We start from the raw sequence: 23591 nt of genomic DNA, 5'->3' as shown, positions 1-23591 counted from the left end.
AATTAATGTATATGTATATAAATTTATTTATGATTTTAAATACGATTTCAGAGGAATCCCTTGAAAATTAAAAAAAACAAAGATATTCAAAATATTTTAAATTGTTGCTGTGGTTATAGTAACTCGTCTTTAAAAACTATTAAGCAAAAGCAAATCAACAGTTTCTATTCTACCACATAAAATAAGGTAATTTAAATGGTCAAAAATATATTTACCATATGGCTTAAATGTTTAAAATACCCTACGATTTTTTTATTTGCACCATCTAGTATTAACATGTTTTTTGGGCAGTAAACTTTTAAATAAATTACATTCAATAAAAAATTATTATTGATGGTCTTTTTTATTTATTAGCTACGATGCGAAGCTGAGAATGTATTAATTTTACTATGATGTGTTTTTTTATGTCTGTTATTACTTTTCCTCAGCTCTCATCAGAGCTATTCTTTGAAAGTTACGTCAAAAGATCACAAATCGTATTTAGTTGAAGAAATTGCACTTAAAAATTGAAAAAATTTGTTATTATTTATTTTTGATTATTACCCATTCATTATGTAATATTTAAAAAAATTACTAACAATTAGCATCAATTGAAAGCACGGGGCTGTATTATGCATTATATAATATAAGAACTATACCTAAGGCTAACAAATTTCGTTTTGAGTAATTTTTTTTCTTATCATCACTCATCTCAATTTTTTTTTTTTTTTTAATGCTTACGTACCATCTATTAATAGCCCTGGTCCTGATAACACGTTAAACTATTGTTGATTAATTTTAAGTACTAAGACGAATGTTGACAAAAGATAAACGAATGAAATATTTCGAACAATAAAACGAAATAAACAAGATTTATAAAAGGCCGATAGTCTAAGATCAGCGATGATGATACTTTTATGCTAGATATAATTAATAAACAAGAGTTGGATTTAGTAAAATGCTTAATTACACATAAAATTCTGTTGTGATAACATCTATAAAAAGTTTATATAGAATGTTCAGTAAGTAAAGAAAAGAATTTCTATTGTTCTCATCGTTTGTAACAACTGACCTGTTTCCTTACATTTTGAACACTCTGTATAGTTAATGTGATATTGTGATTTATTTATAATACTAATATTGATATACATTTAGTAAGTATATTTGATTGATATCAATGTTGCAACAAAAAATTTATTTTTTGTGCATCACATAAAAATACATAAAAAAATTAATGATGAAGTACGCTACAACTTGATTATGCCATTAATTGTTATAGACATGTCAAACTAGATCTTCTACTATCACTTGTCAATTATTTTAAAGTAAAAAATCACATCTTAGAGTCTTTTATTACTTCTGACATCATACTCATGCATAATTTATAAAAAAATAAAATAACTAATTTGATATTCCGAAGCTTCAAAACAATTTAAAGGACAAATAGTGAAATATTAAACGGAACTACTTTTTGATTTTCAAGGTTATAGTAATAAAGTGTTAAACATGTGATGTACTCCATCCAAGAAAATAATATTACATTTAACCATTAACTATTAGATTCTATCTCGTTTGTATTTTAATTTTTTTAAAAGGAGAAATACTTATACTTAAAAATTATTGATTCATTTGAATTTTAATGAAATTATTAAATCCTTTTAAAAAGAATAAATATAAAATTTATATAATAAAAAAATATTGTATTAATGATTTATTTATTGATTTCTCATTAACAATAATTTCTTGTTTTGGATTACCACAAATTTTATTTTTTTTTTAAAAGAATGTTTAATATAATATAAAAGTAAAAAAAAAATGTAATTTTGTAAAATTATTTATGACAAAGTTTAAATCATTCTAATATATTAATTTCATACTTATTTTAAGTATACCAAAATACAATATTAATTTTTACTATTTTATTCGAGTGAAAACGAAATTCTTATCTAAATTGAATCTCGGATATCTCTCATAAAATACAACATTCTCATATGATATAAGATTATAGAAAAGGATTGTGTCCCTTTAATATATCTGATGTCATATAAATTTGTCAATTGTCAACTCACTCAGGTATCTCTTAAATCCCCGGGTGTGACTAAAACATACACAACTCGTCATTAATGTTAATTCAACATTTATTTTGAAAATTACATTACATCCAGAAAAGAGAGATGAACTCCTAAAATGTATTATTTTTACGTAAATGGTTTGGTTTTAGAGTAAAAATGTATTACAAACACATTCACATTTAGTAAACTTGTAATATTTTTATACCTATACAATTCATAATTAGAAATCTTAAACTAAAATTCAAAGAATAGCAAAAACTATCAAGGAAAGTTATGATCAATTAATTAATATCAGGACCTGATATAGACTTTCGGGAGCCCGCAAAAAATTTGTTTACCTTGCCGGATAAAAAAACGAATTCTGAAAATGATAAAATCCAATCCTCTATCTTTAGATACCGGTACATATAGAGGACCTTAATCTCCCACACGAAATTGTAGCTTTTCACCCAGAACAAAAAAATTAAAAAAAATTAATTCATAATTGTATTAAAATATTACTTAAGACGGAGGGTATTATTTCTTTTCTAAATATAGCCTAGCCCAAAGGGGAAGTTTCTTAATCTGAGAAGATTTCATTTTAGTTGTGCTAATTAATATGGATTCATTTGTCCCTTGTGATTATAATATAAATATAGGTATTAACATACATAATCGAATGTTCACCTTTGATTTTATTGTATTTGTCAAATGACTCAATATTATTCTATTGTAAAGTTTTGAAGTTCTTGCCTTTGGACCCATTTGATAAAAATGAAAAACAATAATTATTTTATGAAATTAAATTTTTCTTTTTCATAAATTCTCTAACTTAAATTCCTACTTATTTTTGAAATCTGCGCCAGGAACCACTAAAAATATAAAGATCGGGGCATGTAGTTTTAAAATTCTCCGTTAAATCCGGCCCTTTTATATAATACTTTTACATCAAAATGTTCACTTCATTTTTTTAATTTAATATTTCATTATTAAGTTTAAATTTATTACTTAATGAATATTAAATTAAGAATTATTTAATGTTAAAAAAAACAATTTTACATTTACCTAAAACAATAGTTTTTTATGTGTTCTAACTGTATATAACTGTAACTATATGTTTAGATACTTAAAATATAAAAAATCGTCATGTAAATTTAAAAACACTTCAACACATTACTATTTTTAGTCAAAATACTAATGAAATTATTAAGGAAAATAAAATCATTATACACAATAGTACATCAACAAAAAAAATGTTAATACAGTTTTATAATTACAATTATAGCATTGTTTTAAGCTTTTGAGTGTCATACAATACAAATTTAAAAATATTAAAAATTAAATAAGTACTTACATTTAACATGTTATGGATCAGTATATATATTCACATCCAAATTACTTTTATCCAAATTATTATTCGAGACATCACGTTGACGTTTCACTAATTTAGACGAACATTAAACATTTTCGAAGTATTTACGTAATAATTAAGCTAAATAGAAACTAAAAATAGACCAAGTCCACTTAAAAATTTATGACAAAACAATAATCAAACACAGAAAATAGTTATTTTTATACATTTATAACATGAAAAAGTTATAACTGAAAATATTTAAATAAAATATAGACTTTTGATAGGTATCTCAACGATTAACGATGACAACGCTTGCGTAAAGTCTCTCACGTGATAGCGGATCGGCACGTCGCGTAGTACTGTGCTTTAGTAACTTACTAGGAAAACGGTTGCTGGAACGCCCATTTCAGATTTTGCGCTCGACATTGATGACGCCAAAAAAAGAAGGGCCTTTGAATTTTCTCAATTGATATTGGAACATGCAATCAAATATTTTTAAACAATGTATTCATTTCCTATAAACTGATATAAATTAATTTATATCTTAATTTATTTTTAACTTTTAATTTAAAATTAAAAATGATATTTTATGATAGAGGTATCATATAGCAACTATCATTTAATCACCGCCCAAACAATGATGTTAAACTGAACTATTAGCCATTGGTTCCCGGATGGGTGACTGTACGGGAACTTTAACAGTGACACACACGTTACCAACTTACTCAGTATCCCTCAGTCATAATGAGAATAGGCCAGGTTAAAAGCTGAATGTTAAAATCCTATTAAATCGTAAGGTACAATCGACCCAAATAGTTGTGATCGAGACTAAGGAGAAAATGATGAAGTAATATTTTATGATAATTTCTTTAAGGTTTCTATTGTAAAATTTTCTGTTTTATATATTTTAATCGTTAGGATTAGTAAGTATGATTGTATAGTTAAATTTAATAATACACCCTTAATGTAGGTCTTATAAATTCTCATATTTTTTAATTTATAGTTAGAACCAATACAGGGGATATAAATTCTCCTCTTATATAGACTGTTCAGTAAGTAAGGAAACGGGTTTTTTTTGTTTGTTATAATTAACCTTAAAAGTTATGTAATTACATAATAAATAACTAAGTATGAATTTTAATTATTATTAAACTGTTTAAGTAATTTTTGTTGAAAATGAAATTTAGAAAATATCAAACAAGAAAATGTTTTTTTATGATTAAAATTTTAAGATCGAATGATAATAATGAACTAAAAATGTATAAATGTGAAAAAAAATATTTTAAGTAGTAATCTGTATTATTAATACCACTTATAGATTAATTTAAAAAATATTTTATTACAATAAACAATTTGGCAAATTACTTCACTTACATTCAGTCCATAATTGTTATTACAACAATAGATAATGTAGCTAAAAATTTTATGTTGGTACCATCTATGTTATCAAGACCCGGTTGTTTATAGTTTCCGTTATTATCAACTGCCGAAAAGTATGACAGATATTATTATATTTTATACAGATATGTAAAATTTATAAATTTTTGTTATTCAAACAAAACAATATACTTCTAAATTTATTTTATTTATAGACTTCTAGTACTTCTCTCCTTAAAAATGGGTAGACGTAAAAGTAAAAGAAAACCACCAGCAAAAAGGAAAGCTATCGAACCTTTGGACACGCAATTTAACTGTCCATTTTGTAATCATGAAAAGTCTTGTGAAGTTAAAATGTAAGTACTTACTTATTTGAGTATTAAAAATTAAAATAATACAGTTTTTTAATTTATTTGTTATATTAAACTTTATAATTATGCTAGTAGGATTTAAATCAGTTTAATAGATATAAACTATTAATGTGTTCAATTTCATCCATTATTCATTTTTTTACCATCAAAATTTCAATTTAATTTTAATTATCAAATTATTTATTATTTTTATAATGTAAAAACACTTAATTATTCTTAAAACTGGCTGTTATTAATATTATATAAATACTGTGCTCTTTAATAATAATTCTTACTTTGTTTTAAATTACAGGGATAAAAGTAGAAACATTGGAAAGGTATATTGTCGGGTATGCCTTGAAGCGTACCAGACAACTACTAGTTTTCTATCTGAACCTGTAGATGTTTATAATGATTGGGTTGATGCATGTGAAGCTGCTAATTAATAAAGGGTGACTACAAAATTACAATAATGTAAGAAGAATTTATGGTGATAATCAATAATTGTTAAGTTATATATACTACTTTTGAATTTTTTTATATTGTAACAATATTCAAAAACATTCTGCAAAACAATTTTTGAAAAATTTCTAAGGCAAATAATGTATTAATAAAAAAAAAAAAATTATTAGTAATTATATTAAAATTTTTATGTGTTTCATATTACTATCAATTCACAATAGTCTGTTTTTAATAGGCCAGTCAAAATCTATACTACTCAACATCAATAATTCTTAAAACAAAGAAGAATTTTCTAAATAATATTACAACTAGTTAATTATTAAATACAACATTCAAATTCTTGATTTTTATCATCTGTGTTCTTGTTTTTTCACATCAATCAATACTGTATGTTCCAATCAAAATGAAGAGCAGTGTAATTTGGAATAAGATTGTTTAAGTATCATTTTAAACTTTTGTAGTCACCCTAATATCAAATTGTATGTATAATTATGATTATTTCTATAAATAATAATGGACTTGATAGTTGTATAGTTCTATAAAATAAAATAAAGGTAACAATATGTTATTGGTTATGTCTAAATTTCATATGTTCATATAAGTGATTTTTTTTTTTATTAATATTATAAATTTGACCTATTCATAAAACTATATCTTGTACTATTTAGAAATCACTAAATTAATAATTTAAAACTTATGAGCATGTGTTTTACTGTATACCTGAAAACTATTGATTTATTTTTGCATAAATATTAAAGTTATGTTAAAATTGTATTGTGAAAAATTTATTAAATTTTATGAATAATCAAAATATTATATTTTTGTTGTTTTTACAAATTGATATTTATCTATTAAATTGTGAGCCTTTTATTTTATAATCATATTTCTAAAAAATAATTAAAATATGTTTATTGCTGAAAAACTTTCTCCTTTTAAGCTAAAAATTCAAGTTTATATTAATTGCATATAATTTAAAATTTATAATTTAATTTTGTTATTTTTTATTTAATTTACTTTCTTTATATTAATATAGATAGGAATCATAGATTTTATAGTATTACTCTGAAATTTTATAGTTACTACATTCATGGTTATATTACATGTTCTTAGAGTATTGTAATTACAACATTATTTTGTATTGAGTATTAACATTTAGCTAAAATCATTACACTTGATTTTTTAATCAGGATTAATATTAGATCATAATATATTAATTTTAAATTGTTTGGCTATTTTAAAAGTAGTCTAGTAGTACGCTTGATCAGAAATTTATTCAAGACCAGAGTTGAAAACTAAATCAATAAAATGTGTTCAGTATCATACTAATGACAAACATTTGTTTGTGCAATTGTATTTTAATGATATTTTTTTTTCTAAAAACAACTAAAATGCAAGAATTATTATTTATAATAAGAGTAGTAAAATAAGAAAAAAATGTCTGCTCCCTTTAATGGATATTCTCACTCTTCCTATTCCAATTTTTTCTTTTTTTGGAAATTGGCGACTACACTATAAAAATTATACATATATGAACCCGAAATATAATAACATTTTTTCTATTTATTTGAAAATTGAGAATATTGAACGAACAGCTGAAGCCCTATCTAAAATCCTTAAAAATTAATTGTATTTAAAATTATCTGTTGATGAATAATGTCCATAATTATGTTTTCCATTGTCGAGGCTGCACTGCTATCGTTAAGTGTGAATTTCATAAATATTATCTGATGATGATATCAGAACTTTTAATAGCCGGGTAAATACTCATTGATAGTAATGAAAAGATTGAAGAAACTAAAAAAATTTTAATTTCATTTCCGCATTTATTGTTTTAGAGAATATTAAAAATGAATGATGGTGAGTATCCAGAATTTGTGGGTTATTATTTTTATTTAAGTCTATTACTAATCTGCAATAAAGTTAAATACATTCAATTTCTCATTTTTTTCAAACCTGTCATAACAGTATTTATAATTTTATTTTAAAATGATACCTATATTTGATTACTTATAATTAAAATATTGCAAAAAGTATTTCAAAGCAATTATTATTATAACACTGATATATATATATATTTAATATAAATTGCATATTTATTTTTTTTTTGTTTTCTATTGTATTACCTATTCAGAAATTAATGTTATTAATAAACAGCTGTTATGAAAAAATAAAAAATACACTTATCCAAGTTAATTATTCAACCCAAGTATTTTAACCAACATACGCTAGATATGAATTTTAGATTATATGATGAGGGGTTTAGCACCTCTATGAATGTTGGCATTTATTTTTGTGCAACTGCAAATATATATATTTTTTTCATTTCTTATATCACTTAAGCAATATTAACTAGTATATAATGAAAAACTCTATCTATATGAAATAATTATATTGTTTTTTATTTAATAGTTTTTTTAACAAATTAAAAATTTGATTTGATTGAATTTCCATTTTACAACTATAATTTATGAGTTAGTTTTTTTGTTGTATTAATGAGTTATTTAAATTTCAAATGTATAAAACTATTTTAATTTGTTTTATTCTTTTATATATTTCTTCTATTTGGTTTTATTAGTCTTTTGAAACCATCGTGTTTCACAACTGGAAGTTTCCATTATTTATGTGAAGTTTCCATTTATTTCCTTGAATTTAGTACTTCTGTCAGTCAAAAATAATATTTATTTCAAGCTACATCATTTTTTTCATTCGTAATACTACAATGGTATTTGAATTGTTGAACCCTTTTATATTCATAATAATTATTTTTATAGACTGAAAAAACATTAGTCTTTGACTACTTAAAGTTGTGTACTCTATTTTTTTTTTCATCTACATGTAGCCCTACTTTTAATGCTGCTTTATGTAACTTGCTAAATAATATCCTTCTCAAGATTTTTCTGTCAATACTTAATACATTTATGTATTTAGTTATACTGAAACTAAAAATATAATGTTTAGTTCATTTTATGTTATATTTAAGGAAAAATGATATGAAATTTGCTATTTATGAAATAAGTATAAAAATATAAATTATGTATATCAGTCTGTAATTATATAAATAGATAATTTATACTGCTTTATTTAATTAGCATTTATTTATAGATCCAGAAAATATGGATGTTGTTAACAATTTAGAAGTACTTTGTTCTGCAAACCATCAATTTGCATTATCACTTTACTCGGTAAATAATAATAGCTTCTATTCAAATTTTTAACCAAATATTTTAGTTTATTTAATTACTGTTATTTTTAGGAATTAAACAAACAAGATGGAAACATATTTTATTCTCCATTTAGTATTCATTTAATCATGTTCATGGCAAGTATGGGTGCAGCTGCTGATACACTTGATGAGCTGTATACAACATTACAGTTAAAAAAAAATTCAAACTTATTGGATACATTCTCAGACTTTCTAGATGGTTTAAAAGTAATTAAATAGTCTAGATAATATTCAGTTTGATGTGTTATAATTTATCTTTATTATAATAATTCTTCCTTAATTTTAAACAAGTTATTCTTTGATAATCTCTTTTTAAAATATTTTAGATTGCTCTGAAATATAGTTGAAACTCGATATTTTTTTCTTAGGAAGAATTATATATAAAATAATTTTCTTGCATCCAATCAAAATATTTTATTAATGTATCTTTTGGCAAAATTTGCGGGGTTCACTAAAATTAAAAAGTATTGTATCTTGTTTTATTTCTAATACTTTTTGTTATTTATTAGAAATTTGATGAACTTAAAGTAGCCACTGGAATGTTTATAGATAATTCTTTTAAAATCAAGCAGAACTATCTAGAAGAAACAAAAAATTACATGAAAACTGCTGTAGAAATTTTAAATTTTAAAGAAAATCCAGAAAATCAGCGTACTTATCTTAATGAATGGGTTGAAAAAAAAACAAATGGAAAAATCAAGAATTTATTTCCTCCAAGTAATTAAATATACATGTAAAGTAATTTAATACTACTAAAAGATACTGTTAAAAAAAAATAATACTATAAAAATTAGAAATGTTTTATTAATATTTATTTTTATTTCCATTCATCACTATTGCAATCAAATTTACATTACTTGGGTTAACCATGTGTATTCTTATAATACATTTGGTAACACTCATTATTTACACAATAACCTTGTTAAATGATGTTTATTTTGTGGATTAATAAAAAAATGAACAACGCTTTAGTTAAAATATATAATTACTAAATAACTAATACAATAATATAGAATAAGATGTCTTCTAACATATTTTACTAGATCTAACAAACACTTAGACTATTCTAAAATTTAGTGTAAACACAATTATTATTATGTATTATACATCAAATTTAATTTAATGTTTTGAGAAATATTAACAATTTATTTTATTATTATTATTTTATTCACTCAATTTGATTTTTAGATTCTATTAACAGAGAAACTGCATTAGTATTAGCTAATGCTATACATTTCAAAAGTAACTGGAAGAAGAAATTTGATGAAGCACAAGATGATCTATTTTTTTTAACACCTATGAACCATATAAATGTTAAAATGATGAGTCTAACTGAGGATTTAAAATACTATCATGATACAGATTTAAAATACTCTGCTCTTGAATTACCATATGAGGTAATATAGAGTTCATTCTCATTATATATTAATATGAATAATCTAAGGTAGTATATTGTATATTTCAGTGTTATATAATTTTCAGTTAAGGGATAAATTTGGTATTAACATCTTAATGAACCTAGTTTGAAAAATCCATAAAATATCATCTTGGTAGTTAACAAAATTGACTTATATAACAATTCTTATAGTTAAAATATTTCAGAATTTAATATTGAAATTTTGTTCTGTGGTATATTTTCACTTGATTCCCTTACAATTTTTTTACTCGTGGTTTTTCAAGTATTATATCATTTTATCAGGTATTAAGATATTATTTAACTTACAATAAAGCTAGATCCTTTAAGGAGTCAATACTATTATCTAATTGAGAAGTATACCCCATAGTTTTTAGTGTCAAAATTACTAGAGACTAACCAATTTAATTATAGATAACTTATTCATTACTATAATACAAATTGTTTATAAAAAAAGTTATTTTCACCAAAAATTCCAGAGTTTCTCATATTATTTGCTCTAAATAGCAATTATATTAGTTTTAAATGTTTCATCAATATAAAAATTATACATTAGGTTATGATATAATTAACACTACATTAGGTTATATATTAGGTCCCTTACTTATTTTCTATAGTGATGGGTGAAAATACTAGGAAATACAAGGAGAGGAACTATGGTGCATGTTGTTTACTGACAATATAGTGTTAATAGGAGAAAATTAATCAAAGGCTAGAGTTGTAGAAATCAATTATTGAAGAAAAGGAATTAAGAATAAGTAAAAGTTTGACAGAGTATATATAATACGAATTTGACAAGGAGAACACGAGTTAGGTAAATGATGAGATCAATGACAATAAGCAAGGATATAATAGAAAAGATGGAAAATTTTAGGATTAGTTGTGCAAATGAACAATGATATTTGCGAGGATGTTAGACACAGGTTGAAGTGTGAGTGGATGAAGAGGAGAGAAGCGTCTGGTGTGTATGTGAAAAGAGAATTCCAATGAAACTGAAAGGTAAGTTCTATAAGACTATAGTGAAGTCAGGTATGATATATGGTTTAGAGTGTTGGGTGGTTAACAAGAGAATAGAACAGAGATTGAGAATGATGGATGAGTGTAGTGACTAGAGAAGATAGGATAAAAACGAACATATAAAAGGAAGTATATGTGTAGTGTCAATCGTAGTCAAGATAAGAGAAAATAGACTCTGATGGTTTAGTCTTTTTATAAAGAGAGAAGAATCGGAAGCTGTAAAAACAGTTATGAAAATAAATGTTGGGTGAAGAAGAGGTAGAGGAAGACCAACAAAGAGATGTGGGAGATAGTGTCAAGTGGAAGTTTAAGATAAAGGTGGCTGCCATCAATTAATTGAGATAAAGACGATAAAAAAGAAGAAGATATATTAGATATTTTAAATTCTCATAACATTTTCTATTTATTGGTTGCAGAATCATAACTGTAAAATACAATTCCTAAACTTCAGAGGCTTTGAGAAATATGTGGACAATGTTAATAATGTTAATAAACATTGTCACATCAGCCTCGAAATTCGCACAACTTGTTTTTATCACCAATTCCTATAGATCTCTTTATTAAAATTTATAAAAATTAAATTTTTGGATCATACTAGTGTTTATTATTGTTAATAAATTCATTAATAAGCTATTTTTAAGTTTTAAATAGGTTTTTGGTAAATATCTAAAATAAAGTTCTTGTTTTTGTCTATTAATTCTAATACACATTTTTATGTTAGGGTTATAAATTTAAAATGCTTATACTTTTGCCTGATGCAAAAGATGGATTAAGAAATCTAGAAAACAGCCTAAACAAAATTCAAATAAGGGGACTTATGCAGAAAATGAATACGTTTAAGGTCAATGTTAAACTACCTAAATTTAAAATGGAGCAATCTATTGATCTTAATGATGTATTAATCAAAGTATGTATAAATGACAAATACCTGTTTAATTTTTATTAATTTTATTTTTGTTTGATAAGCTTGGTTGTTCTACAATGTTTTCCTCTAGAGCTAACTTTTCAAAGATCAGTGATCCATCTGAAAATCCTTTGTATATAAGTAAAGTTCTTCACAAAGCATTCATTGATGTAAATGAAAAAGGAACTGAAGCTGCAGCTGCTACAGGTAGAGTGTTTACATATAATGTAAATAAACTAATATGTATATTTCTTATGATGCAATTATTGTAAAAAATATAAATTCTCCAATTCCCATTTAACCAGATCGTTAATATTTCATATCAACCACTATAAAAACATTAAACAAAGGATCCTTAATTTTATGACTTTAAACTAATTACCCCTAAAATGACAGCTCTTTAGGAGATATGATCAATGTTTTATTAATTTAAAAATATTAATTAAAGACTAAAATATATGTGTTTATTATTTATGTTTTTAATGAATTTTTTTTTTAATAATTCTTATGTATAGCTTAAACAGAACATTAAAAAAATAAGTTAGGATTCATCATGATTTTTTCTAATATCTTAAGAACAGCTTATTTTATGGCAAAATAAGTTCCCGATTAGAGTGTTAATGGTTTTAAATGATGCACAAAATTATTCTTCATAGGAAAATATTACAATCCTAAAATCAAATTTTTGGAGTTAGGCTAACATTATTTTGTTGCTATTAGTTATTATAAAATAAAATAGTAATAAAGATAATCAATTCATTTATTGAAAAAATATCCACTTAAAAATAGAAAATTGAAATAAATTTATTGTATACTATATGAATTCAACATTCGTAGACTATAATATAAGCATATTTTTTTTATTATTTTTTATAATAAAATCGTAATTTTATTAATCATAATAAATAGCTAAGCAAGTTAATCATGTATTACCATTTAAAAAATTAATGTTGGCAACCTTAATAAACATAAGGGATGAATATAAAAAATACTTCATAACTGATAAATTTAGAAAAGTATGTAATTAAAAGAAATCATAAAAAATTTATTAATATTACTTTTATTTTAAATTTGTGATATGATGTATTATACCATCAAAATGATAATGTAGTTACTCAAAAATATTGAACAAAACATATTTTCTTATAGAAAAAATTATGCTCTATGTAACGCATAAGTATATTTTAATTTAAATACAATATTTCAACTGTTAAACTAAAAAATATATTGTGAATTACATTAAATGAATAAGTAAATTAAATATTCAAACTCATTTATCTTAATTCTAGGTTTTTTTAATTAATTTAATAGTGTTCTCTTAAAATACATATTAATATAAATGCTTGTTGCTAATTAATTACAAAACCTAATGAAATTATCAAATAACTTTCTTTTTTTCTTTTTTTTTTATAGCATAATATATATTAAAAATCACTTGAAATCATATATTTTTAATAAAAATTTTTTTTTTTTAATAAATTAATGTGTATTTGTTTTTTGTTTTTTTTACAATACATCAGGTTGTGTAAATCGGAAAAAAAGAAGTTTACAAAAAGAATCTATATCTATGACAATTAATCATCCTTTTTTGTTTTATATTTTAAATAATAACAATATTTTTATTTTTGTTGGACGTATAAATACTTTATATTCATCTAATCGATGTACTCCTAAGGATGAATTTTGATGTATGATGAAAGATTATTCCATTTCTTATTAAATATTTAATAATTATTTTCTGTTTGAATTATTATATATTTTATGTAAATCCTAGTTAATAATTTGTAAGCTAAGTCATGTGTTAATAGGAATGGTGATGCTTGCTCGATGTTTAGTGATGAAACCTGAATATGAACAAGTTAACTTTTTTGCAAACCATCCATTTGTCTACTTCATTTTGGGCAGTAACGATGAAACTTTATTTATGGGTAGAATACAACAATTTGATTAAACATAAAATATTTTATGTCACAATAAATTAATTCAAAATAATTTTTAATTCTTAATTCTTAATTAACACAAATGGTGTTTTTAGCTTATATTATGATTATTTTTGATTAACACAAATATTATTTATCACATATATATCTGTTAATTTATTTACTATATATATATATATATATATATATATTTATATTATAATTATTATATTAATCCACCAGTTGAAAAAATGTACTAATCATTACTTCATTACACATGCTTATTTAATTATAGTTATTTTTTGTTATATGTGTCTTAATAAATTTTTATTTAAATATACAGAAGGATTTTTTATCATAACCTACTCAATTACTCACAGAATAGATATAACATTATTTAAACCTTTTTTTATTTGGTTATCTTTAATTAAACATAATGCATGTAAGCAAGTGCATTGTGAATGCAGAGTGTCCGGTATCATTAAATACTACATTGTGGACCAAGACTACATTAGGAACTAAGTCTACTATTATCTTAATTTTTTTTTAACATTTCTGGTAACTTTTAAAATTTAATTAATAAAAAATTTTTTTTATGTTATAATTATAGTTTTGAACTCTAACAAGTTTTTAAAAAAGAAAGAATTAAATAACAATCAGTAAATAAAAAGTTATAACATATGTTAGAATATAGTGGAGCCTGTATACAGTGATTTTTTTATCATAACCCACTAAATTACAAAATAAAAATAACTAAAATTGTTTTTTGATTATTTTTAGTTCCACATAATTCTTGAAATATTAACTATGTAATACTTTCAACTTTGTTTTTTCAAATGAAAAAATTTTTTTAATTTAATAAAATGTTTTAGTTTTTATTTTAATAGTAAATGGCTTTTGAATTTTCAATAAAACTTTTCTTGTAATACAAGACTTGTATATTAAATATAAAACTTTTAAGTTAATATACATGTGTATTAACTTATAACAGTATGTATAATATATACGTTAAAAAAAAATTTATGTGTATATAAATATATTTATATTTTATTAAAAAAAAGTAATAAGTTTAACTATTAGATAATACATTTTGAATGAAAGGATATTCATCGAAGTTAATTGCATTATCATTCAAGAAGTAAAACAATAAGTAAAATACTGATATTCACTGCTTTATAAAAAGTTTATTTGCATCTATAGTAGTACAAGTATTTACCTTATTTTTTTCTCTATTACTCTACAAACGCCCTGATAGGAGAGGTATTATTATTTAATAGAGTTCCTCAACATTACGTTTTCGGATATCGATATCGTACTGAATTCCAACGATATTACATGATAATATTAAAAAAAAAGGTTTTCTATATCATATGAAAATAAAATTTAATGCTTTCATTATTTTTTTTATTTTTAAGAATACCGTTAAATTACCATTGTTGTAAAAATCAGACTATGGTATACTAACCAAATCAGATGATATTAATATCAAAAATATAGATAATAGTTATATCTCATAACGATAATCAAATATTTTCAAATTACTTTTTATTATGAAAAAATAATTTTTTTTTTTTGTTATAAGACTTTATAATTACATTTTGATTATATTACATGGATAAAATTGTTTTTTAATAAATAATAGTACAATAGTTTCAGTGTTTTGATTTTAAATAATAATAAAAAAAATAGATTAGAAGTGTTTTTTTTCTTCTTTTCAAAAATAAAATTTTAACTTTTACAGAATAAAACATTATCATATTCATCACTATCATTTAACAGGGATTTTTTTGGGGGGGGTCAATAAATTCATTTTATTTTTCAAATTGAGTTTTAATCAGTTATTGCTGTATATCTTATACTTCTCAAATTTCTTTCTCTAATTCTCTTCATACATTACTTTGTTCGTGTTTTATTAAAAATAGGAATAACAACAATTTCATAATAAAAAACCTAATTTCAGAATAGAATTTCGTATCAATAAATATCATTTTTACGTCTCAATTCTTTATTACATAATATATTTTAATACAAAAAATATTAACAAGATTATCACGAATAGGTTTCTGGGCTAATATCAAAAATGCGATATTATCAGTGGCGGCTCATTGTTGCTGGTGGTGGGGATGCGACTTTAAATATAATAATGCTAGTCATCAGCATAAAATTTTTGTCAAATAGTATGAGGTATCCTGAATAAAACTTAGGCGAATTTTTCCATCTCGGATGTACGCGGGGACAACAGGTGAGAGAGAATAAAGTAATTAAAAACGGAGAAAGCCTAAGGAATAAAGTGTTTGCTACCAGCCGGACAACTTATGCGGTAGCTGTTTCACCAGTCTTGTGTACAGGTCTACCCAACGCTTGTAATGTCAACGGTGTAGGGACATCAGCACTTAACTCTAGGCTGGACTCGTGTATAAGGGAGAAAGATAGATACAAAGTAAGAAGAGGTACTTGGAATGTTAGAACATTAACTGGTAGAAGTATTGAAGAGGAGAAAAGTTAACATTTGTCGTGTGCAGGAAACTAAGTGGAAAGGAGAGAAATCGAGGGAAACAGGTGAGGGTTATAAAATAATATACTTAGGTAAGTCTAGTACAAAGAATGGTGTAGGGATAATAATGGATGAAGAGATGAAAAGTAGAATAGTAGAAGTAGCTAGGAAAAGTGACAGAATTATAGTTGTAAAATTAATATTCGAGGAAAAAGTGCTGAATGTAATAAGTGCCTATGCACCACAAGTAGGATATGATGAAATAGACAAGGAAGTGTTTTGGTGAGAGATGGATGAGGTGATACAAGGGGTACCTGGCAATGAGGATGTGATGATAGGTGGAGATATGAATGGACATGTATATAATGAGAAGAGAGGATATGAAAGAGTACATATTTAAGCCAATATGCTTTATGACAATTATCTTTATCATTACCAGAAATTCCGGTGACAATTGATATAATATAATTGTTGTTTGGAAATATACAATTTAGCGTTTGGTTGGGTTTAAACAATATAGCGTCAAATCAATTATCTACTCTATCGGTTATATCTTAATATACACTACACTTTAATGATACTAAAATAAATAAACTCACACATACACACATATGCATTTATAACATTGTGTCTAATGTTATTATAACATGGTAAAAAGTAACCGTAAAATGGAAAAAATGGAAATTAAATTTTAATATTCATATTAAATATAATGTAACTCGAAAAATATTAGTTTAAATGAAGAAATAAAAGATACCTTTTTTGTTTAAAATTGTCTTCTAAACAACTTTTGTACAAAACTTTTTTTTGTAAGTTAAATATTTTTTGAGAAAATTAAAAAGCTCATATTTTTGAACTTTTGCAAGGCTGTAAAAAAAAAGCTCAATTCCAATCAATGAGGACTTCTAGTATGTCATTATACATATCTTAATTCAACTTTTTTTAAACAAAAAATTTGGTTGGGAATTTTTTCTGCCATTCACAAAATTACTCCTTCGATGACTAGCCTTTATTAGAAGAGAAAATTCGAAATGAATGGAGGAATAGTATTGTGGTACCGATATTTAAAGGTAAAGGTGACATACAGGAATGTGGAAATTATAGAGGCATAGTATGAAAATTTGGGAAAAGGTAATATATACGAGAATGAGAAATGAGACATCGGTATTTAAAAACCAGTATGGATTTATGCCTGGTAGGCCATCAATGGAGCCATTATTTTGTGTGAGACAACTGTGCGTGAGAAAAGTTTAAAGAAAAGAAGAAAAAGCAATGTATGGTATTTATAGATTTGGAGAAAGCGTATGATAGAGTACCGAGAGAGGTTTTAAAGTGAGCATTAATGAGAAAAGGAGTCCCGAAAAGGTACATTAATATAATAAAAGATATGTATTATGGCACTTGGACCAGGATAAAAAGCGTAGGAGGAGTATCAGAAGATTTTCGGGTAAGAGTAGAAGTGCACCAATGTTCTGCTTTAAGCCCTTACTTATTCTCTATAGGGATATACTACTATAGGGATATTACTAGAGAAATACAAGGAGAGGTGCCGTGGTGCATGTTGTTTGCTGACGATATAGTGTTAATAGGAGAAAATAGGGGGGAAATTAATCAAAGGCTAGAGGTATGGAGATCAGCTCTTGAAGAAAAGGGTTTAAGAATAAGTAGAAGTCAGACAGAGTATATAGAGTACGAGTTTGACAAAGGAGAACCCGAGATAGGTGAAATGAGGAGATCTGTGACAATAGACGAGGACGTGATTGTAGAGGTGGAATGTTTTAAGTATTGACGAGAATGTAAGTCACAGAATAAATGCGGTTGGTTGAAGTGGAAAGAAGCGTCTGGCGTCTTATACGATAAAAGAATTCCAATGAGGTTAAAAGGTAAATTCTACAAGACTGTAGTGAGGCCAGCTATGATATATGGTTCAGAGTATTGGGCAGTTGATAAGAAAGTAGAACAGAGAATGAGTTTAGCAGAGATGAGAATACTTAGATGGACGAGTGGAGTGACTAAAAAAGATAGAATAAGGAATGAGCATTAAGTGGGAGTATAAGTTTAGTGTCAATCGTAGTCAAGATGAGAGAAAATAGATTCGGATGGTTTAACCTTTTTATGAAGAGAAAAGAAACGGAAGTTGTAAAAACAGTTATAAAAATGATTGTTGAAGGAAGAAGAGGTAGAGGAAGACTAAAAAAGAGATGAAGGGATGCTATTGAATGCGATATGAGGACAGCTGATGTAAGCGTAGATGATGTAGGAAATCGTGTCCAATGGAAGTTTGGGATAAGGGTGGCCGACGCCCAGTAGTTGAAATTAAGGCGATGAAGAGGAAGAAGACTTGTATTTTATAGTATGGACGACGCTGCAAGTCGTCCAAAACCCGAACATAAAATCGCAGCTTAACCGTACCCGTACTCACACGATTGGATGGCCTGGCTTATAGTATACGTTTAAGAATATTGCTCAGACGGCGCTGCCGGTCATCCAACACTGCTCGTGTGTGCATGCGTACCTGTATATAATCCTGGTATCTAAAAAAAACTACTTTAATGTTCGTACACCACAAATGTACTATAACTATTTTACTATTTAAAAATTTGCATTTTTAATAAAAAAATATTTTTTAAATGTAGAATTAAGAATATACAATTAATTTCTTCTTTTAATTAATTTTAGTCATGATGCGATCGTCCCGTCATCCAAACCACGAGCCGCTACCACTGGATATTATAATATATTTTATAAAAAAAGTGACCAAAATTCACAATTTTTTTTTATTAAATTTTTTTTTTTTTGATTATTGTAATATTTAATAAATAATCAATATTGTAGGAAAAATGAAAAAAGTCGGCGATAACGTTGATGAATTGAATAATATTTAACTTGTTATTCTATTGTCGTGAATCAAAAGAGATTTGAACTTGGACTTTTTTGACAATTGAGATTTTGTTTGGGATATCCTGAATATTATGAAAATCAGCAGACGTTTGTTGTATTAAATTTCTATTGAACAGAAAAAGTAATTTGTCAAAAAAGTTTGTTTTTGTTTGCTTTTATCTTCAATGATATTTTCTAAACTTGATAATGCTGAAACCGCATTATCCTCCATATTTTTTGACGTTTCAATAAAATTTCATGATTTGTTCATGTTCCACTTTCGTGTACATTTTTATTTATTTCTATATAGGGTGTAAAATTGTTATCGTCCAAATTAACAACATTTCATTTATCAGGAATAAGTGAATTATTTAATTGAATTAACTATCACTATATTTAAAAGTGATTTAATGTCTGTGGGGGGTTCCACTACTCCAGATATTCTTATTGCAAGGAGTATATTAACAGAAAATGTGTTCATCATTGCTGATATTTTCCATTAATTTTTTCATTATTTTTTTTTTTACAAAATATTTGTAAATTCTACATATCTTAATCCTTGGATTGAAATATAGGAGTTATATTTGGTAGTAAAAAGTATATCTTAAAGGAACTTAATTTAATATCGAAACACGAGTAGTATAGTTATCAATAAATACTAAAATTTATTGATTTTCTAGTTTTATTTTTCTATAAAAATTTAAAAGCCACTCACTAAATAATAATGAAATAATCTACGCATTTTTATTTGACTAATAATCAACTAATAAAGATTTTATTCCTTTAAAACATCTAAGTTTCATAACATTACTCATGAAAAATAATTATATTCAACATTATGTATACCAACTGAACAATTTTGAATTCTAGTCGTACTACTAATTAATTTTCGTATTCAAGATAATAAAAAACGATTGATTCTATTTTGAGTTATCAAAAGTAAAACTTTTGAGAGTAATGTCTGTTTTAAAAATATTTTAAATAGGTTCGAAAAAACGATTTACGATATAAAAATATAATACTTTAGCTTGTTGGTGTACTGAACATAAGTCTTCTTCTTCTTCTGCCTCGCCTTTATCCCAATTACTTGAGGTTTGCCACTCGTATCTTAAATCTCCACTTGACAAGATTTTCATAACATCTATATACACCCCAACAGTTCTCATATCACACCAATTACACATCTTTTTCGATTTCCCTCTTCCAGTGATTAATTTATAGGGGATCATGATTGTAGAATTATTGACATATTTATTAATAGGAGAGAGAAAGAGTACGACCGGTTTATATACAGGGTGTTCAGTAAGTCAGGAAACGGGTTTCTATTGTTCTCATTGTTACAAACAATGAGAACAATAGAAACCCGTTTCCTGACTTACTGAACACCCTGTATAAAAATATATATATTACATTAAATTGTTAATAACTTCCAAAATAATGGTCCAAAAGTTGTTATTGACCAGTTATTTTCTTAATTAGATCATTATCTAATACATAAACTAGTAACTAGTTTATGTATTAACTGTTAATTATGTGTGTTGCCATTTAAAAAAATAAAGATGAGACCCTTATTAGGTGTAAAGCATAAATAAAAAAAAATATTTTATAACAAATTAAAAAGAGAATATAACTTAAAGAAAAATAAAATTATCAATTTTATTTTATTTTTCAATTAATTAAGTTATTAAAGAATAATTTGCATAGTGTAAGCTGTAAGTAAAAGATTATATTTAATATTGTAATATTTTGTTTAATTGTAAATCCTTGATCTATTGTTATTATATCACGTCATAAATATTTATAAATATTTTTTTAGAATAGTTATGCTATTAGATTAAAAAAAAATGTTTTAATATAAAGATAGAATGGAATGAATTGTCGGCGAGAGTACTTCAGAAGCATCGAAGGTAATCTCATTTTTATGCTATACGTTTATGACAATAAGTCTTTACTTTTACATATTACTTATTTTGTAATTTTTGTGCATTCTTGTTTTACACAATTCAGCTTGTTTTAATTGTATCTTTTAATTTATTAAGTTTACGTCATTATTGAACTATCTTCTCTTTTTAGTGATATAAGTGATATAAGTGATATAAGATGTTTCCCTTTAAAACACGACTGGGTATCTATACGACAGGTCCTTGATAGTAACTTAATGAAACATTTATGTTGGTAATGGTTGAGTACCCTTAATCTTATTACTGTTTTAAGTTACGACTGATAGTCGTTGGCTGTCACTACTCCTTGGTAGTGTTAAGGGAAAAATAGTTTATTCCTTAGTCAGTTAGGTTAGGATTAAAAGGTTCTATTTATTTATAAAGCTGTACAACAAAGTTGCATCATCAATCGGCAGGGATTCAATAATATTTGAACTGATTATACAAAATTAGTTTAACAATTCCAATTAGATTTATATTTGGATTAACTATGGTTAGTTTTTTATACTAACTATATATTTAATTTGTTAAAATACTAAATCAAAACTGTAAAAACAATTTTCCGTGTTAAGATAAAGGATTTGGACCAATTTCTTATCTCTATTTTACTTAACTAGTCTTAAACGATTACACGATTAATAAATAATAAAGATTCAACACATTGAACTATTTACAAATCTTTAGTGCACAAGTTCATGTTTGATAACCTATTTCACTAACAAAATATATTATCAATTAATTTAAAAAAAACTTGTATTGTATGTTATATAACTATTATTCTTTTTACATTTAATATCCTCTTTTGTAATAATAGTGTAGTGAATACTGTAAATATGCAATATCGTGCTAATAATTAATGTGTTGTTAACGTGTGATCATTTTTTTTCTTATAAATAATTTATAATTTATTTTAAGTATGTCTTTAGTATCTAATAATTTAGATATTATTAATTCAGCAAATAATGATTTTTCATTATCATTATATTCGGTAAACATATTATTTAGATAAAATTAATATTTTAAATAATTTCTTACTTATTTTAAAGAAATTTAGTAAAAATGACGGTAATATATTTTATTCACCGCTAAGTATTCATATTGTCATGTTTATGGCTGGTATTGGAGCTGCATCTCACACATTCAATGAAATATTTGACACGCTTAAACTGCCTAAAACCAATACAATTGATTTATTGGAAACATACGGAAAAATTTTAGATAATCTACAAGTAACAAAAAAATTGTCTAAAACATTTATTTGTATTTTTATACGTTTCTTTTTAAATTTTGAATTAATTTAACTGTTAAAAGCATTTTTTTCGTATTCATTGTAGTTTTGGAAAACTAATTTTTGCTTTTCGTTTTTATAAAATCCAGGTTTTTTAGCGATATGTCTAATGTAAGCAATTAACACAATCTAATTATTCCATTTGAAGGAATGTTAAGTGGGAATAGTAAAAATTTTCTTACAATTCAATACACAGGATATTGAATTTTTTTAATGGGTTGAAAAAATCTTAAGTCGATAAGAAACTATTTTCACTCACAGCAAATCTTATTAGTCCGGGGTGACAATTTTTAAAATACACTATTGTATATTCATATCTTATTATACAATGCCATACTATGATATAAATTTACATATAAAACTTTTGAGTTCTCTAATATAAAAAAAAATTACATTTTTAATGTTCATTAATCACAAACATTTTTATTTAGAAAAATAATGAACTTAAGACGGCTAACGGACTTTTTATTGAGAATTCTTTCAAAGTGAAACAGAGCTACTTATATAGTATCAGTACACATCTAAAAGCTTCTATTGAAAAATTGAATTTCAAAGAAAAACCTGAGGATCAACGTATTTACTTAAACAAATGGGTTCAAATGAAGACTGATGGAAAAATTAAAAATTTATTTCCCCAAAGTATAAAACATATATTTATTGAAAAACATCTTCTTAAATTAAAAAAAAACCTTAAATATCTAGATAACAAGGGTTTTAAATTTGAAATATTTAATAATTAATAATTTTATGCCTTGTAAAATATTTTATTAAGAATTTAAACAATATGTTTTTCCTAGTTCTGTGCATTTGATAATCTGTAGACTCGGTTAATGTTAAAAGGAGTTATTAAAATAAATAAACGATGGCATCTCGGGGGAAAGCAAAGCAAAGGCAGTACTCCCCCCTGATGTCGATTCAAAGATAAAAAAAAAAAAAAAA

The 23591-nt window shown here is 24.8% G+C and overlaps 3 protein-coding genes across 8 annotated transcripts in view; 2 read left to right on the top strand and 1 right to left on the bottom strand.

The window, feature by feature from the left end:
- The window catches only part of LOC126900715 (tachykinin-like peptides receptor 99D), a 125602-nt gene extending 121728 nt beyond the window's left edge, over positions 1–3874 (bottom strand). For 2 of the 5 annotated variants that reach the window (XM_050676625.1, XM_050676631.1), the window contains exon 1: positions 3385–3871. Coding sequence is in view for 1 of the 5 variants with exons in the window: in XM_050676627.1 (XP_050532584.1) it covers positions 3385–3386 (2 nt within the window). In the remaining 4 variants the exon portion in view is untranslated. Of the gene's footprint in view, positions 1–3384 lie in introns of all 5 variants that reach the window. The other 3 variants (XM_050676627.1, XM_050676628.1, XM_050676630.1) reach the window with 3 other exon arrangements.
- Positions 3875–4869: 995 nt separating this feature from the next.
- On the top strand, positions 4870–6360 carry LOC126900736 (transcription elongation factor 1 homolog). 2 transcript variants are annotated; one of them, XM_050676660.1, is made up of 3 exons: positions 4870–5117; positions 5425–5585; positions 5948–6360. In XM_050676660.1, the coding sequence occupies exons 1-2, from the start codon at positions 5002–5004 to the stop codon at positions 5555–5557; spliced, it is 249 nt and encodes an 82-aa protein (XP_050532617.1). In that variant the 5' UTR covers positions 4870–5001; the 3' UTR covers positions 5558–5585; positions 5948–6360. The 2 variants fall into 2 exon arrangements, with proteins under 2 accessions (XP_050532617.1, XP_050532616.1); XM_050676659.1 differs by having other exon boundaries at positions 4872–5117; positions 5809–6339.
- A 935-nt stretch (positions 6361–7295) lies between these two features.
- The window catches only part of LOC126902149 (serpin B4-like), an 18440-nt gene continuing 2144 nt past the window's right edge, over positions 7296–23591 (top strand). The window contains exons 1-10 of the mRNA XM_050679175.1: positions 7296–7430; positions 8676–8755; positions 8827–9003; positions 9306–9513; positions 9985–10193; positions 11949–12134; positions 12194–12338; positions 13652–13815; positions 22411–22593; positions 23084–23291. Coding sequence (XP_050535132.1) covers positions 7421–7430; positions 8676–8755; positions 8827–9003; positions 9306–9513; positions 9985–10193; positions 11949–12134; positions 12194–12338; positions 13652–13815; positions 22411–22593; positions 23084–23291 — 1570 coding nt within the window. The 5' untranslated portion in view covers positions 7296–7420. The remainder of the gene's footprint in view (positions 7431–8675; positions 8756–8826; positions 9004–9305; positions 9514–9984; positions 10194–11948; positions 12135–12193; positions 12339–13651; positions 13816–22410; positions 22594–23083; positions 23292–23591) is intronic.

This window comes from Daktulosphaira vitifoliae, unplaced genomic scaffold (assembly GCF_025091365.1).
Source record: "Daktulosphaira vitifoliae isolate Bord-2020 unplaced genomic scaffold, ASM2509136v1 Scaffold_3, whole genome shotgun sequence".
Taxonomy (NCBI): Eukaryota; Metazoa; Arthropoda; class Insecta; order Hemiptera; family Phylloxeridae; genus Daktulosphaira; species Daktulosphaira vitifoliae.
Note: the sequence above shows the minus strand (reverse complement) of the source record. Positions and strands in the feature narration are given on the sequence as shown.

What these genes read in the sequence shown, in the direction of transcription:
- LOC126900736 (XM_050676660.1), top strand. Translation starts at nt 5,002, where the DNA reads ATGGGTAGACGTAAAAGTAAAAGAAAACCACCAGCAAAAAGGAAAGCT. An exon ending in AAGTCTTGTGAAGTTAAAAT is followed by an intron (nt 5,118 to 5,424) that starts GTAAGTACTTAC and finishes TTTAAATTACAG; the next exon opens with GGATAAAAGTAGAAACATTG.